At 44.4% G+C, this 17,261-nt stretch overlaps 1 protein-coding gene across 6 annotated transcripts in view; it reads left to right on the top strand.

The window, feature by feature from the left end:
* Positions 1-5,309: 5,309 nt before the first annotated feature.
* epb41l3b (erythrocyte membrane protein band 4.1-like 3b) overlaps positions 5,310-17,261 on the top strand; it is a 39,732-nt gene continuing 27,780 nt past the window's right edge. For 3 of the 6 annotated variants that reach the window (XM_031560452.2, XM_031560451.2, XM_031560450.2), the window contains exons 1-3: positions 5,318-5,554; positions 13,115-13,359; positions 14,210-14,404. In XM_031560452.2, the coding sequence (XP_031416312.1) occupies positions 13,126-13,359; positions 14,210-14,404 (429 nt within the window). In that variant the 5' untranslated portion in view covers positions 5,318-5,554; positions 13,115-13,125. Of the gene's footprint in view, positions 5,555-13,114; positions 13,360-14,209; positions 14,405-17,261 lie in introns of all 6 variants that reach the window. The other 3 variants (XM_031560454.2, XM_042703109.1, XM_031560453.2) reach the window with 3 other exon arrangements.

Raw genomic sequence — 17,261 nt, 5'->3', positions numbered from 1 at the left:
TGGGGCTTGGCCATCATTACCTTCCAAAGGTTAGGAATCTTCCCATTCTTTAGGGAGCGAAGTGTCAGGGCCATGGTGGTCATGGACATTGTGTGTGTGTGTGTGTGTGTGTGTGTGTGTGTGTGTGTGGAGATAATCTTTCACACGTGTGGCATGTGCAGCTCCTCCACTGCCACCAAGGCGAGCGGCACAACAAGACCCTGCAGGCACAACCATACTGCCGAAGCCATTCCCTTTAGGGATTCCCTTTAAGCCTTTCAAATCGGGGTGCTCTCAAATAACAAAGGATGCAATCTAGAATCTTTGAGGGTTGTAAGTTCTACAATTGAACTTTAAAATGTAGAACTGAGTATCCTTTAGTTAAACCCCTGACCTTTTCGTAGAACTGGTAAGGTCATAGCCACTCAGGGAGATTGTCCTATATAACACACACACACAGATATGTGCGCACAAACATAAATTAGCCTTCCTACACACACACACACACACACACATGTGCACACATACTTCCAAAACCCACACACTTACATACTTACACACACATGACTGCCAAGGTCATAGCCACTCAGGGAATCTTTAGGCCCTTCACCTCTGGAGATGCTCTAATGTAAAAGGGTGAAATCTAGAATCCAGAAGACACACAGACGATGATTTCAGGGTGGAACCGAGGTACATTCAGTTAAGGGTTTTGTAGGTTTGTGGCCGAAGCCTTCTGAATGTTCCTTTAACATCAGCTTTTAAGCAATTTCTGTGTATTGTTACTTAAGCTTTGACCTTTGACCTTTGACCTGGGTTTGTCAGCGACCCAGCCCTGATGCATCAGATCTGTGTCCGATCAAGGCCAGGTTGGTCCCATAGCTGGCCATAGGCTGTTATTTTAGATATGGCGGAACTTTGAGATTGGTTTAACACACTTACAAAGGAGTGCAGGAGTGCTCTTTGCAGGTCAAGTCAGGGGGGGGACGGGGGGGGGGACTGGGGGACTGGAGACCTTAGACCAGGTCAGAAAGAGACAGATAGACGGAGAGAGAGAGAGATCGACAGATACCTTAGACCAGGGGTTAAAGTGTGTGTGAGTTGACTGCTGTAAGTGATATTAGTGTTATTCTGTTTCTGGTGCAAGCTTGGACATGCCTGTGGCTGATATAACTTGCCATATCACATAACAGCCTTGTTCAATAGGTGTGTGTGTGTACGATTACAGCAAGGGCAGACGTTTTGGAAATCATTTTCCAAGGCTAACGGGAGGTTTCAATCGAAAATGACTAGCTAGTTATCCAAGCTTGACACAACCTTTACACTCGACTGACCCTTTGAAGTTAACTTAACGTTGGCTAATATATTGTAATAACTAGTTAACATTAGCTAATTATCCTTGACAGTTACTAGCTAATTTACCTTGGCATAAATTGCAGGGTTGTCTTGTGCGCTTTCACGTGCCTCTTGTTGTGTTCTTCCCACCTATTTTGAAGCCACAAGGTTTCTCTCCCGTTATTGCGGTGCATTGTGTTTTATTTTCTGTCAAGTTATAATTAAAGACTGTCCAGATATCTATTCTTCTTTTTCTTCCGGTACCGAGTGCTTGAACTTGAGCCATCATATAACGTTTGTTAGGGCGTCACTTGCATGTCTGGGGGCATCTCAGGGAGTGGGAGAGGGATAGATACAGGACCGGGCAACATTTAACCGTCTCGTCAACAAAGGTTAAAATAGATTTAGTCATAGTTTTTATTTTCAAAGATCCGTTTTCGTCACGTCTTAGTCTCGTCTTAGTCATTGGAAAAAGGTCGTTAACTCATATTTTTCGTCATAGTTTTCGTCAACGAAATTAACACTGGTATCATACAGCATACGCATACAGCTATGTATGCATGTAGATCCATTAGCTGTATGTATGCGTATGCTGTATGAATGCATGTAGATTCATTAGCTGTATGTATGCATGTATGCATGTAGATCCATTAGCTGTATGTATGCGTATGCTGTATGAATGCATGTAGATTCATTAGCTGTATGTATGCATGTAGATTCATTAGCTGTATGTATGCATGTAGATCCATTAGCTGTATGTATGCGTATGCTGTATGTATGCATGTAGATTCATTAGCTGTATGTATGCATGTAGATCCATTAGCTATGTATGCGGAAGTGCAAGTGTGTTAGTCAACAGTCCGAGTGAGGAAGCAGAAACATCACTCTGTGCTTCTGCTTTTTCTGTGACGTTGAAGCTCATTTTTCTTGAATAGACAACACCACGCACGCACCCACACATGCATACACACACACTCTCTCGCTCTCTATCACACACACAGAGATTGAGAGAGCTAGAAAAGACTGACTTCAGTCCACAGATCATGTGTGGTCTGGAGAGTGTGTATTCTGGTGATGAATCAGAGTTGGCCCATTCACTGATGACTCAGAGGGTCAAAGGTCAATGTCTCGGCGCACTCTTGTTCTTGAACATTCTCAAGGTGCGCAGTCATGTCTACAGGTTGTCCTCTTTCATTGCCAACATGAACAATCTACGTTTTAGTTGTGCCAAGACTTACTGTGATTGAACACCAATACGTTCTGCTAGCAGTGTGAATCTTCACTCGCCTCACAATCCGATTTGGTTCAAAGGTTGACGATTTGATTATAAAACGATTCTCGATGCTTCATGATGCATCTTGTACTTCATGTTTTTAATCCACAAATACAAGCGCTCCAATTTGAACTCTATTTGCCCTTTAAATGTTTTATTAAACACCTGTTTTAGAGAAACTCGCATCACATTAAAACCTGTCTCCTTTTTTTAAAGAATACCCAGCAGTATGCCTATGTCTAAATAGGAAATATTTCGTAGTTTACTGCATTGCAAATACAACTTCTATAAATATTAAATGTTTCTTCCATTAAAACAAATTCTGCCCTTCTAGTAGGCCTACCGAATCATTCCATTATTGTTCTATATAACAAAGATATAACATAGAAAGAGCTGGCTCTTATAAGATCCCATGTAACTATCCATACCACAAGGTAGTATAAACAGAAATTCATATGTAGGCTTATCTGGTAATAACCTACATGTAAAACCTATTGAAAGAACTGTTCTAGTTCTGGAGTCAGCCATCATCAGGCCTTCAAACAAATGAGTGTGTGTGTGTTGTGTGGGTGTCGATGCCCAGACCTTGATGTTACACAGGGGTCTATCTCCAAGTTCTCACCTTTGGACTTGGTACAGTTGGACTTGTCTATTCAGCAATTTTTATGACGATGTAGAATGCTGATCACATGGAGCTGAACTCCGAAGAGTTGAAAATGAATAGTTCCAGCTACAGGCTTTACTGAGGATAATCAGTTATGAAGGTTTTTCCACAGACCATTAAATATATAGTTAGAATCACATAAAAAGCCTTTGATTGTTCTTTTTCAATCTTCTTTTATGTACTGTGATTAGCCCTTTTTGTCAGCAAACATTAAGTAGAGTCTTTAAAAAAAAAAAAAAAAAAAGAATTATTGGTGTCTTCCCAGCCATAAAAATAAATTCTTATGGCTTATTTAGTAAACTCTGATTTTGTGGACACATGGCAGTTAGTAGACCTGAACTCTTGACTCTGCCTCTCCACACACATGGACACACTTGCCAGCGCATATGTCTGTGTTTCGTCTGTGGTGACTAGGCCAAGCGCTCCAAGACAGCATGCCCACATGTGGGGGTGGAGAATAAAAGTGACCACACACACACACACACACACACACACACACACACACACACACACACACATTAACACACAGGTACCGCTGCACGTACATACATACACCGAAACATGCGCACATACATACACACACACACACACATACACAAACATACTCTTATATACACTTGTACTCAAACACACACACACACACACAGATCTGAACCCAGCCCACAGGGCTACTCTCTCATTAGAGCGCTATATTTACATTTTGCTAAATAAGTAATCAAAATGAGGGGGAAATCCCCAGAAATATCACCACACAACACACATAACACAATGACACCATAAGACCACAACACGAAACACAGAAGAACTGAATAGATGAATGTATGTGATTTGATGCTTAGTGTGAATAGACTGGATAGTCAATGAGTAGTAAAAAGGTTTGACAGTGAGTGCAAACGGATGACGTGGATGGTGAGGGTGAACCTGATTGGCTGGGAGGGATGAATGTGCTGCATGTGAGTGGATGTGCCAGTTGAATGGGTGTGAAGGGGCATGTCAGTCAGCCCTCAATGAGAAAGTGATAATCAAGTAAAAACATAATAGTGCAAACCCAGTACCCAAAACAGGGTATAGGGAAGATTGTGTGTATGCCCTGAGAGAGCTGCCTAGGACAGATTAAGACTTGGCCTTTAGCATATTCAGTCCAGTGACAGCCTTATGTGAGAAATTTCTGTCCATGTCTCTGGACCTGACACCATTGAGAAAACATTGTAGGCTACAAGGAAGATTAGCACTTTAGTATGTTTCCACTTTGACGATCTAGCAAGCACGCTAACTCTTAAACTTCCAGGTTCCAGAAAAGCAGTGAATGTGTAGGAGTTGTAGTTTTTTCTGACTTGGCAACCCTAGTTTACTCTAGGGCTTTTTCTTGTATTGTTATTCACCTGAACAACAGTGGCTAGATATCAATTTTTAAATGCTAAATGATAGCTGGCATTGAATTAAACTGTCAGTATTGCTAATGTTATTTGATGTGCTGATTCAGGTGTGGTTGATTTGAAAAGGGTGGCAACCTTGCTCGGGTAAAGGGGAGGTGGATTATTGAACCTTGTGCATTTCACTTCACTTCGCTTCATTTCATCGCACTAAGCCACCCCCACTGGTCACTGATTGGAGGCCACTCAGAATAGACCAGCGATCCATCTTACGAATAGAGTTTCCAGACTATAATCACAGCGAAAACTGAGCTGTGAGCAATAGGCGGGTGGAGCCAGGCTAGTTCGGGTAAAACTTCCTCACTATTCCTCATTCATGATTGGTCCAAGAGCTGGTACAGTGTACAACTGTCACATCCTTTTCCAATTTTCCATTTGTGTCTGTTGATACATTGTTAAGATATAGATAGTGATTGAGATATAGATGAGTTATTTGTGCAAAATCATTCCTTATTGCAGAAAACTTCCAAAACTTGTCACTTTTGGTTTTAAAACACTGTATGATCACAAAATAAATCATACATAAAAACTACAGGTCATATTAGACTGTAGTTGTAGAAATGTCCTACATAATATAGCCTATCTACTAGCTACATTACTGAACATTAAAGTACCTACTGTACACAATAAATCAGATGGACCAAACAAAACACTACATTGTATGGGGCGTGGGGCATGAATTATTAGCCAAACAAACTCAGGCTCTGGTACTGAAGGCACAGAACTACAATCCCAGAATCCTCTGCGAGCTCAGAGCCTGACTGCTCCGATCATGAGAGCGGGGTCTCAAACTAAGCGTTACCGCTGTCAGCAGCCTCTACACCGGGCCGAACACACATCTTCACCGGACGGAGCAAAGAGACCAATTATACGGTAATGTCAGTTATAGTGTCTTATTTGCTGCAGTAAAGCCAATGTTGCAGATCATGTTAATGCCAGGTAGAGAAATTCGGTCTTTCGCTAAGGAAATATTTCCTTTCGGTCTGAGCTGGATTATGATGAGAATGCCTTATCCTTAATAAAGCCTACCAGAGGGTTGATGGCCTGACGCATGTCTGCCCGGCTTTTCGTATGTGTTTGAAGTGTTTAATAGCATACTGTAGAAACATGTAGTTTGGCGTCTCTGTGGCTTTGCTAAGAAGATTTCTGTAATGCGTGCTGTTTTTTCTAGTTGATTGCATTTACATTGGCACAGCGTCTGTGAGCTGTGGCACGTATATGCATTCCTGCATTTATTGATAGAACCGCGAGTGGCTGTAGTTAACGGTATCCTACATTGATGGAGTGACAGCACAGTAGGAAGGCAACTGGTTTAGCGTTGAGTAGCCTATTCTGTAAACCGAAATGAAAATCTTGAGTTCAGCTCAGACGATGCCTCGGGGTCAGCACGTCATCTCTTTGCGTGTGTTGCTGAATATACGATTGCTAGCAGAATTCATAAATACAAATGTACGTTTTTTTATTTTATTTTTCAAAACAGCGGCATGTTTTATGGTCCTGCAGTGCAGTAGGTGTGGCTTGGACGCATCATCGCACAGCTCGAGGGCGTGACATCACAGTTTTCTTCTTGACGGTTTTAGGACGCGCGTAGTGGTGGTTAAGCTTACAGTAAACCCACGCTGTTTTGATGATTCGCCTCAGTCTCACCAAAAAAACAACGGAACGGGCTGAAGGACCACAGGCGTCAGTAGCGAGCTCATCTGGGTTTACTTGCCTGAGGAATCTTGAGGCGGCTCATGAAATCTGTCTCTCTATTTGCTCCTCTTGTCCCCCTCATGTTTCAGTTAAATGTTTCTGTAGTTCAAGACACACAGAAGCATGGATGCGACAGGCACTGTGTTGTTGTCGTCACTATTTCAACAGAGTGCACGGGGTGAAATTACCATAACCATTACCATAACGCATAGTTTGGTGTCCTTGTTGCCAAGGCCGCATTGGATTGAAGATGTGCAGTTGAAGTCACGCAGCTTCTTCCGGATTTAGTCTTGCCCTGAAGTCCAGACATGATTTAGACCCATCTGTGCCTGATTTAATTAGCAGAGCTCAGACGCAGGGTTCTCCGGGGGTTAAGGCATCCTGGGGGCCCCTCTGTCCTGTGGATAGACCTGCAGGGGGTCCAGAATCAGCCACTGACCACATGTCTGACCACCGGGGGAAGAACAGGATGGATGGGTCCATGGTGAAGCTTCACAAAACAGAGTTGATCTTTCTATACATGTCTCGCTAAATTTGGTCAAAATGTCATCAGCCCCTGGACACTGTGTTTGTGACCTGATGAATGTGTGTCTTGGGAGAGTTCTGTTGATGGCTCCTCAGGGTTGCAGGGAGCAGAAGGATTTTGCGTGACCTCGGGGGAGTCTGTGGGGGGGGGGGGGTGTGCAGGCTGGTTTAACAGACACACACTAGAATGTACAGTATGCTCATATTTGCCATAAATACTCACCAAACATACTAGTAGTATGTCCATATATATATTTATGATTATAATGTGTATGTCTATGTTATTATATTGTGTGTGTACATATATGGCTTCACAGCCACACCGAGTGATGATCTCCCGTTCCATGGTCTCCTGAGAGTGACTGGTGCATCAATGATATATATAATCAAACATCAAGCATTCTCTCTCTCTCTTTATCTCCATCTGTACTGATATAGGCCTTTGTAGCTCTCCATTACGCTGTCAATCTCCATACCTTTAGATCTGGTCTCTTTCTGTTAGTTTTATTCTTTAATCTCTCAATTTTGCTCTCAGTCTCACTCTCTCATTCTCTGTCTCATTCTCTCTCACTCACTCTCTCTCACACACACACACACACACCACAATAAACCATCAAACAGCACCTACTCACAAAGTGATATAAACCCTAGCCTCTGCCTTGTTCCTATGGCAACAGATGATTAAAAAGAATGCACTGATTGTTCCTGAAAATGAAGCAGTATTTCCTGGCAGCAAAACATCATTGCCTATAACAGCACTCCACCATGCCTCGGCAATGCTGTGTAATTATGCTCAAATATGTTTCTAAAAGTGTGATGGGAATATGAATAGGTTGGAATATTTTTTTTTAGCTAATCACTAAGCAATGGTCCTGTATGCTGTTACAACACAGACAGGTCTGAAAGGTTTTGCATATGGAGGTTTTATGTTCAGTTACTAAGCAGGTGTTTTAAGCCAGAACAGAGCAGGGAAGGTATACATGTTACTACTGTGTGTGTTCCCTGGGTACCAAACCTATTGCCCTGGTATTGTTTGGGTCTCGCGCTACGAGGTGGCCTACAAGAAAAGGCTTTGACTGTCTTCCTCGTCATCTCTTGTTTCACTTGCATATTCATACACTTCACATGTTCGTTATTCTATTCCTATCCATCGAATGCCATGAAACATAAGCAAGAGCAGTTCTCTTTTTTTTTTCTACCTTTTTCTGAGGCAGCATTAAGCTGCCGCACCTAAATGTGTGCCTTCTTCCACTTGCCCCTAAAGACCTGCATGTTACAGATAGCTGGGTGAATGGCCAAACCACAAGTATGAATACCTCTTAACATGTAGAGCAGGATGCAAGTTTCACCAGGTTGGTGACCTTGATATCTAGTCACTACTGTGTTAAGCATTTATCTTTTTGGATAAAATAATTCAATTAAAAAGAAATAATTGTTAATATAAAACTTGTTCTAGACATTGGTATGTACTCTAGGGGGCCTAGATGTAATGTCTGGCATGCTGGTAGGTTCTGGTGCTCAGTGATGTGTGTGGTTTAATATTAAGGACCCTTAGGAACCAGGAGCATAGATTCTGCGAGTGTACATGTCAGGTGAATGGCCGAGCTTACTTTGATGATGCTTTGTGTGTGTGTGTGTGTGTGTGTGTGTGTGTGTGTGTGTGTGTGTGTGTGTGTGTGTGTGTGTGTGTGTGTGTGTGTGTGTGTGTGTGTGTGAGTGAGAGAGAGATGTGGAGGAGGGAAAGCACACTACACAGACAGCTGCATGCCCTTTAGTCGTGTGCTTATGCAAGCCATCTCTCATTATCACACATATATACACACACACACACACACACACACACACACACACACGGAACCCGCCCAATCATTAGTCAGTGTCTTCACACATATGCCAACAGCCCTCATCAGCTCATCTTAATGGCCCTAGTCCTTGCACTGTGAAGAAGAGCCACTTTCAGACAGCATGTGCTCTAGATCATCAGTAGATTGCCGCTGCCGGTCAATGACTTACTCCATTTAAAGACCTGATGTCCGATCTCAGGTCCTAAACATGAGGCCCCTGCATTTGCCTAATACTGTGCTATGCAGTGGTTTCTAAATGGAGGGTCCATTGGTTGTGCAGGGGTGGTGAAGCCTTGGCTAGAGACTAGATTTCTATGGAATGGTCTGGACTGACTATGTCCTATGTATGTGGCTGATTGGCAAGCGTTTCATTAAGAATGTGATCAACTTGATCTTCGCAATGTATAGAAAATGAGTAGATTGTGTTTTTTGCTGTCTTTTTTTTTTGGCATTTCATTTTATTTCTATTTTAAAAATCCCCTTGAATGGTAAGCTGGTGCTACTACCTAGTTTGAGCGTTTCCCATGTCACTTATCGTCCGACGGACACCATTGTGATTCTAGCTGTCCTGAGAGGCTCTGTGGCGTTAGCGATTATCATGCTCGCTCAGAAACAGCAGGCAACTTCTCTGGCCTGTGCCAGCACCACAGCTGTGTTGTTCTCAGAGGGGTGTAGGATCACATGAGCGCGGATGTGTCAGAAAGGGCATCGCAGTCGCCCCTGTGCCACCTCGGCAGCCCCCAGAAGGCACAAGGGGGGGTGGAGATGTTTGAGAAAGAGGGGCTTGCACAGCTGTGGTCCTCTTTGTGCCTCTGCCTCAAGGCATTGTGGGTATACCAGATGGCTCTCCCATGGCAAACTCTCAGCTTCAGAGGCGCCGTGCCAGCGATGTGGGTTACCTCACAGACAGGCGTGACACCAGCCACAGCTGGCCACGGGGAGAGATGAGGGGGGAAAGAGTGGGAGTGGGAGAGAGAGAACGAGGAGGAGGTGGAAGAGGAGGAGAAAGAGAACGAGGAGGAGGAGGAGGAGGTGGTGGAAGAGGAGGAGAAAGAGGGGGAGGAAGAGGAGGGGGACTCCAACACACAGACCTTAACTGGGTAGGAGTTAGTTGAAATAATAATGTATAATAGTCAATAAACCAAAATGGTAACACTTTACTATAGGGAACAAATGTCAGCCATTAACACATAACTAATTGGTCCCTGTATTCATGACTGCATTAAGCACCATTTATCATTTATTAGGCCAGTATTCACCCATTTCTTATTCTCACTGAATATGTCATTTATTTTTGGCACAACCCCATATAACCAAACTAGTTTTTCTCACCTAAGCTCACTGAGATGTAATGAGTCCCAAACTGAGTGCCATGCTGGGCCTTGCATCTGCCTCCTGTGTGACTCCTGTGTGGCCCATCTCCCTGTTTGTGCTCTTTCTATGAAGACGCTGTTCCGCTGACGCTCAGAAAGCCCTTTTAGTGGTGATGTTGGTCTTCTGTCTTATTTCAGATACTGCATCTTTCTATGTTGTGATTGTGTCATTGCACTTTTTTTTTAAGCTCTCAGCCTCTTATCATCTCACTTTGAGGTCACTCTCTCCTGGTCGCCCTCTAGGTCCAGAGCACTGACCTATAAAACGCCTGGATGGGCTTGTGGCATGTTCTCTGTTCCAGGTCATTTTAGTTCTTTGACATCAGCTCTCCTGAAAAGCAGCGAGACGAAGGCCATGATGTAAGGGCCTAATTTCAGCCCAAGTGTGTATGGCCTCACTGAACAGGAAGCGTGACCTCAGTGGTAGAGGAACGGCAGCTACCCACTCATCTCCCCCCCCCCCCCCCCCCCCCCCCCCCCTTCATTCTGCCTCAGGTGGCGGGCTGCAAGAGGGTTAGCTGCAGCTCCCCCTCTTATCTCCTCTCTTGTTGTTTTCCTCTCCTCTGTCCTCTGACTTCAAAACCTTTCCTCTCTTATTCTCTTCTCTTCTCTCCATCCTCATCTCTTCCTTTCTTTACCATATATCATCTCCTGTTTTCTTTTTCCTTTTCCTCATAAAGCTCTCAGATGCTCCTGCTCCCTCGCTCCTCCTTTTCCCCCTGCTCTCCCATACCCTTCTCTTCCTCCTCTCCTCTCACCTCATGTCTTCTCCATGGCTATCCTCTCCTCACTGGGTTGTCAAAATAACACTCTAAGGTCAATTCATTAATCATAGAAAAATGCGTAAAAAAAAATAAAATGAATGGAGAGTAATCACACTCTATGATGCGCCTTGATCCCATATGGCACTGTGCACTGCTCAGCGGCGGCCATATTGGATGGATATAGTGGCCTGTCTACGTTGCTGTAATAGTTTGTATTTCTCCCACTGCATGCTTTTGATGTGAAGCTTTGGGTTGTATTGGTAGTTGGATGTTAGGTCTTGGAGTTATTCACAAGTCCACAAGCTAGCAAGATTAGATCAGTGCTTTAGTTGTTGGTGTAGTTTGAAAATACTTAAGTTGGTTAGCTCGCTAATTTTAGAGAAACTATGGGTTAATCAGGAATAAAGTAAATGTGTTGTTCATTAAATAGAGTTAATGTGTTGTTTGTCGTTAATGTGTGCACCCTGCCAATGCTTGTTTACTTTTGTATTTGTCACTTCACATCAATAGCAAATCTGACAGATTTTTTAAATGCTTCTCATGGCAAATTGATATGCTATCAATATAGAAGCGTGTATTTAATTAGGTTCAATTTGTTTTTCTAATCGACCGCCCTACATTATTTCTAAATGAAGCAGTGTGTTTGCATTTGCAGATAAGTCATACTAGTCACATCAGCCTTGATTGGGTTTTTATGAACACTGGTGAAATGAAAACTGATTCGTATTTAATTACTCTCCACATTGGCCCCATGCACCCTCCAGTGAGATCCCATAATCATAATCCCAGCGGATTGTTTTTTTCCTTCTGCTGGGACAGAAGCCAGGAATGTCCAGGCAAAACCCCCATGAGTTGGCACCACTCGCTAATCTCATTCCCTTAAAACCACACAAAAACAAACTGAAACTTCAGAAACAACACAGAAAAGTCACCAGATAGCTTACTAATGCGCTCAAATCAGCTAATACGCATTCAACTAGGCATGAAGGATCTGATGCTGATTTACAAATAGCTCTGCACTCCACAGTGAGTTTTCCCTCTGTATCCTTGACAAGAAAGAATACTGCTAAGTAGCAACCTCCCAGTGTCTGACAGCCGTGTGTGTGTGTGTGTGTGTGTGTGTGTGTGTGTGTGTGTGTGTGTGTGTGTGTGTGTGTGTGTGTGTGTGTGTGTGTGTGTGTGTGTGTGTGTGTGTGTGTGTCTGTGTGTCTGTGTCTGTGTCTGTGTCTGTGTGTGTGTGTGTGTGTGTGTGTGTAATCAGGGCAGTCTCCTTCATGCACTCACAGCTCCTACTCGACCCCACATGCCAAAGAGTAAACTCTCAGCCATAAATAGACCTTTGCAGTATGAACGTGTGTGTACCTGTTTTCCCACAGACACAAACACACAGCCACAAATGACAAGCATCCTCAACTTAGAAACACACTCCAGATAGCCTGTCTGTGAGTTTTTTTACATTGAAAACATTTTACATCACACACACCCCCTGCTCTTTCCTGCTGTTATGGCCGAGGGAAGCCAAGTGGGTAAGATCCAACTCCGCGTCAATGATGACCTCATCCCAACCCCTCTAGCTGGAGCCAACACTCTCATGAGTTGGGCCTGTAGAACTGCAGGAACCCAGCATCTACCTGTAGTGAGACCCAACACAAGCAACAAGAGCCGGTTTAAGACAAATGGACTGTAGCTCACCTTAGCCATGGATGTCTGCTCTGTCTGCCATTGATTGTGTGGTTCTCTGCAGACGTTAAGAATCATCCGTGTTGTTTGAGAGGAGACTTTTAGAGCTTCCTGGAGTGTGTTCCCACGTGACCCTTTTCAAATGTCCCTTAGGGTGGTCAGTATGGCTGAAGTCTGCTGACTGTCAGGCTCTTGTCTGGCTTGCCCAAGGGCTACCTCATGCTATGGAGTCCCTTAGGCAGCTGCCACGGCTCACTTGAAACCCACAAGCTCTTGACTTGGGTCCAAAGTACACATTCGATGTGTGACTGTGAAATGAAGTTGATGAATGAAATGAAAATGAAATATAATTTCACCTCAGTATGTCTACCAGAGTTATCCTGCTTAGAGGCTACCTCCTATGAGGTGTGCTTCCTGGGCCTGCATTGGATCAGGGATTTAAAGGTTGATTTTGGTTGATTCAGTGTAAATCCTATAAAATGAAAGTTAAAATCCAGACATACAGAGCCTGACTGTAAGGTCTTTTTTTTTCTCTCTGTCTCCTCTATGTAGTGTGATTCGCTATGACGACGGCCTCAGGGTCAGACTCAGGGCCTCCGAAGGAACGGCAGGAGGAACAGAGGGAGGAGAAGAAGAAAGAGAAGAGGCGAGGAAAGAGAAAGGGAGCGCAGAGGAAAGAGCAGAATAAGGAGGAGCAGACGCCGACCACAGCAGCAGCAACCGCAGCTCCATCTCAGTCCCAACCGCCCTCAGCGTCACACAGGCCTCCAAGAGAGAGCTTCCCAGCAGCGACAGAGGTAACACACACACACACACACACACACACACACACACACACCCCCTGTGTGAACTTCTCCAGGGGAGTGTTTGGGTGGCAGTGAGCTGGAAGGATTGGATTTGCTGGCCTGAGCCGTGGCTTTGTGACTCTGTAGGGTTTAGCTGTGGACACGGCCACACATTTCACCCCTATTAGCTGCCCTGATGGCCACGGCCTTAACACTGCAGGGGGAGATCAAGGTGTGTGTGTGTGTGTGTGTGTGTGTGTGTGTGTGTGTGTGTGTGTGTGTGTGTGTGTGTGTGTGTGTGTGTGTGTGTGTGTGTGTGTGTGTGTGTGTGTGTGTGTGTGTGTGTGTGTGTGTGTGTGTGTGTGTGTGTGTGTGTGTGTGTGTGTGTGTGTGTGTGCGTTGAAGCATTCATACTTTTGATGGCAGGTAAATATGGACAAGAAGTATTGTTTTTAAACAGATAATGGCCAGTTTTGTTTCTCTGGTTGGGACTGAAGGTACACTTATGCCATATATGACCGACTCTGTACAGAAGTGAAATATGGCTAATCAGTTAGTGGCAGAAATATGAAGCCTGATCCTTCATTAATTCACATTGAGATTACATAACAATGTACAGTAAGCCTGTGACAGGACAAGGTGTCCATACAGTAAAGTTTTGCTGAATTCTGCAACATCTTCTTACGTAAGACACGTACACTTTTTTTTAACTGCATTGTTTTTTATTTTTTATGTTCTATTCAGTCTACTTCAGGATTAGGTATTTTTCTTGAGTGGTATACTTTGTTATACATCCCTCTCTCTCTCTCGCTCTCTCTCTCGCTCTCTCTCTCTCTCTTTTTTTTATGCCCTGCTTCCCTAGATCGCCGAGGACCCCTCCTCCTCATCAGCAGGCAGTACATTGGGCGCCCGTACCTCCTCTGAGGACCAGCGCTCCCACAGATCTTCCAGAAGCTTCCGTCTGTCCAGACCCACCCACGGCCCCCCCAACCATCTCAGGAAGATGCAGTGCAGAGTCACACTGCTGGACGGCTCCGACTACACCTGCACGGTGGAGGTGTGTGTGTGTGTGTGTGTGTCTGTCTGTCTGTCTGTCTGTCTGTCTGTCTGTCTGTCTGTCTGTCTCTCTGTCTCTCTGTCTGTCTGTCTGTCTGTCTGTCTGTCTGTATGTGAGTATATGTGTGTAATGCTTGCATTCATGCCACGATAAGTGCTTGACCCAATACACTGGGCCAAATGTATTAGTCTTTGTGTACTTGCTGTAGAACCACATGTTTCATAGTGGAGTCAAATCATTTGGATATTAATCAGTTTGATAATGCAAAATTGCATTGTAATACTGGGCTCCAGTATACATTGAAATCAACCGGGTGGTCCCTTCCCATACAATTGGCACGATGGCTATGTAGAAAGTTCACTAGAATGTCACTACACAATTAACAATACGTGCTTCAGAATTCCTGATGGGCATGTATGCATACTTAATATGTAGCATTATGTGTGTGGGGAACATGTATGCAGTTTCTCACATTCTGACATAGTAATTAGCAGTGTGTGTCAGCAGCATGGCGCTCCAAATTTTCATAGGCAAGTGTCTAGTTTTAAGTAAGTACAAAGTGCCAGTGTGTAACTGTTCCTGAACATTTGACTCTCTAGACACTCATGATGCAGTTACACTGTCCAGAAGGTGGGCCATAGGGCACCACATGGCCTGGAAAAACCGTGTGTTTGATTCCAGTTTCTATGGGTTGCACTGTAATCTGCACTGAAGAGTGTGAAATACAGAAGGGTGCACCACAGTGCACCACATGGCGTGGGAAGAGCCTCTTTGGTATCTCAGAGAAACGGTGACCAATGTGTGACGCGTCTGAGTGACTCTAGGTCTCTGGCCCTCGCTGTGCCAGTCCTGCCTGGTCATCCCCATTGCATAACCACGTCAGTCATTCAGGGGGCGCATCACCACCCTGAGGACAGCCGACCCTGGCAGGGGGTATGGTTCAGGTCTGGCACGAGTCTGGGTCTAGGACTGCCAGTGGCACACCAGTTGCTCTATTCTATTTGACGTCACCTTAAATAATCAGTCGATTTATAAAGTGTTTCACACACTCTGCCACATTTTTGGTTTGTAGTCTGTGATCTGTAGCATGTGGTGGTGCCCCGTGATTGCAGGCTGCCACACTGAGTGTGATCTGCGATAAGACATCCGGCTTAGATTCGATTGGTGTCTGGGTTAGGTGCATAGAGACATAGGACTTCCTGGACCGTCAATGCCTGTGACGTCGCCATTCATTTAAAAAAGTATTTTGCTGGATAGTTAATACATTATCATAGTCTATAATGTTTGGTATTTTATTGAAATATTTTGTACTCATTTGTGGGATTCTGACTGGACGAAGTCATTGTCAATACGCCAGCCAGGATCTAATTGTGGAGTCATATGATGTGGTAGCAGTGTACTGATTTTAACGTTAGCCTGCTTTCAGTGATCTAGCTTTAGTTTGCCTGCTGAGAGGTTTAAAGAAATGTTGATTCAACACTTTAAACTTTAGCTCAATGTTTACAAAAGTCTGGATCATGTTTTCTTACAATGAGAATACAACACAATGAGACATTCATTTTCATAATTACTGATATGCCTTCACTTTTTGCACTTTGGATAGCTAACACTGGCTACTAGCTAAGTAGCTGCCTGGGACAAGACACTGTAAACTCGCTGGGACCCTTGACGCCATAGGCTTTGCCGGTGCAGGGAATTCCTGTGCCTGTGGTTGGGTGTTTGGCCAGCTCCTCTAGTCTCAGGGTGTGAGGTCAGGCAGGGACCAGGGTCCTGTGTTCCCCGTCTTTTCATAAAGTGTGTGTGTGTGTGTGTGTGTGTGTGTGTGTGTGTGTGTGTGTGTGTGTGTGTGTGTGTGTGTGTGTGTGTGTGTGTGTGTGTGTGTGTTTGAGCTATGAGATAGTGGGGAGTAGAAGTAAAATTGTCCCATGTTGTGTGGGTGTGTTTGTGAGTGTTCATGTGTTGGCATATTAAGTGTGTGTGTGTGTGTGTGTGTGCCCATGCCAGGGGCTTAGTGAGCCAATCTCCTTATCCCGTCCCAGGGATCAGCTGAGCAGATTAGAGCAGTGCTGTGTGTGTTTTTTTTGTTTCTTCCTGTCGTATTTTTTGGGGGAAATCAGAGCGGGCGTTTACTGTGAAAGGGTGCCAGAGTTTGATTCTGTGGTTTAGTGAGCCCTCAGCCTTCAGCGCTCTGATCTCTCTGTGGGCCTCGTATCTCTCTGAACACGAGGGAAGCGTGTGTGTATGCGTGCGTGCCAACTCTGTAAGACTGTACATCAGCATTCAGCTGAATGTGTGTGTGTGTGTGTATTTGTGTCTGTACATGTTTGTTTATGTGTCTGTGAATTTGTCTGTGTGTGTCAGTTGGAGAGAGAGACTGCGTGTGTGTGTGTGTGTGTGTGTGTGTGTGTGTGTGTGTGTGTGTGTGTGTGTGTGTGTGTGTGTGTGTGTGTGTGTGTGTGTGTGTGTGTGTGTGTGTGTGTGTGTGTGTGTGTGTGTGTGTGTGTGTGTGTGTGTGTATGGAGAAGTTCCTCCCAGGGAGGAGTTGAATGTCATGATATTGTGCCTTGTGCCTATGAGAGCTCTTTAACTCTGTTGTCACGTGACCCACAGTAGGACTACTAACCATAATAAGCCATACCATAATAATCTCCTCACCCTGCAGTAGGCACTCAGAGACCAATTGGTTATCACTTCTGTTTATGTTTTGGTTCTGGTTTGAGGTCACACTAGTGTTTCTCATGGTCTCAGTGTAAACTATCTTCCCCCAAACCTCCTTAGCTGAAGGAGATCAGTGTGTGCTTGTTCTTGCTGTCCTATTTAAGGTGGACAAATGACCTGAAAAGTCATATGGTGTGCA

The sequence above is a fragment of the Clupea harengus genome, chromosome 22 (genome assembly GCF_900700415.2).
Source record: "Clupea harengus chromosome 22, Ch_v2.0.2, whole genome shotgun sequence".
NCBI classification, from domain to species: Eukaryota; Metazoa; Chordata; class Actinopteri; order Clupeiformes; family Clupeidae; genus Clupea; species Clupea harengus.
Note: the sequence above shows the minus strand (reverse complement) of the source record. Positions and strands in the feature narration are given on the sequence as shown.